The 789-nt window shown below is 34.7% G+C and overlaps 1 protein-coding gene across 2 annotated transcripts in view; it reads right to left on the bottom strand.

The window, feature by feature from the left end:
• The window catches only part of LOC119588694 (tetraspanin-33-like), an 11,377-nt gene that overhangs the window by 1,640 nt on the left and 8,948 nt on the right, over nucleotides 1-789 (bottom strand). Inside the window, exon 7 of one of the 2 annotated variants that reach the window (XM_037937331.1) lies at nucleotides 365-426. In XM_037937331.1, coding sequence (XP_037793259.1) covers nucleotides 365-426 — 62 coding nt within the window. Of the gene's footprint in view, nucleotides 1-6; nucleotides 427-789 lie in introns of those variants that run through there. The other variant, XM_037937330.1, reaches the window with a different exon arrangement.

Genomic DNA, 789 nt, shown 5'->3' with positions numbered 1-789 from the left:
AAATATTAATGAGCTGGGAGTGTAAGCATTTATGGTGAGAATATTTGTACTTAGATGTCAAATAAACTAAATTTTTACTGTACTAGAAGTTATCTATTTGCTAAAAACAAAGGAAGAAAAAGCTCAGCAAGAGATTACATGCATTGAGATTCTAGGTTACTATAGAATATCGTGTACCTGCCTGTCAATTTCCTCTTTTTGAAACCCACACAGATTAAACAAATAATTGCAATAATAATCAAGATCATCACTATTTTCTTTGGTGCGACTTCATCAGAACAAAAAGGGGAATAGTGTGGATGGATGGAAGGAAGAATAAAAATAATCTTAGTGAAAGACTTCATCTTCCACAAATCATGAGTACCATCTAGAGCGCTGTAGGGAAATCTGGTCCATCAGTGAGCGAGCCTGGTGTGTTACATACATCTGAAAGAGGGAGAATCTAATTAATACCTTGGGACATAGGAATACTGAGATAGAGGCATAAATATAGACTGAGAGCAACATGAATACAGGAATGGATTAAAGCCTGAAGAACGATCCTATGTAGGTATCCCCTTTGACTCCTTCACTACTCATCCAGCTGAAGGTTTGTGACTTAAAAACCTAGCATTCCATTTGACCAATTGCTTTTATGTAACTTATATAAACCACAAGACACAAAAGTTGCACTGATAATAATTTCTTATCAATAGTCACAAGAACAAATGTCATATCATATAATGTCTGAGTTTGATCAAAATTTGGACCGGTCTTTAACTATAAACTTTACTTCACTGTTTCTGTGAA

Source organism: Penaeus monodon, chromosome 24 (genome assembly GCF_015228065.2).
Source record: "Penaeus monodon isolate SGIC_2016 chromosome 24, NSTDA_Pmon_1, whole genome shotgun sequence".
NCBI classification, from domain to species: Eukaryota; Metazoa; Arthropoda; class Malacostraca; order Decapoda; family Penaeidae; genus Penaeus; species Penaeus monodon.
Note: the sequence above shows the minus strand (reverse complement) of the source record. Positions and strands in the feature narration are given on the sequence as shown.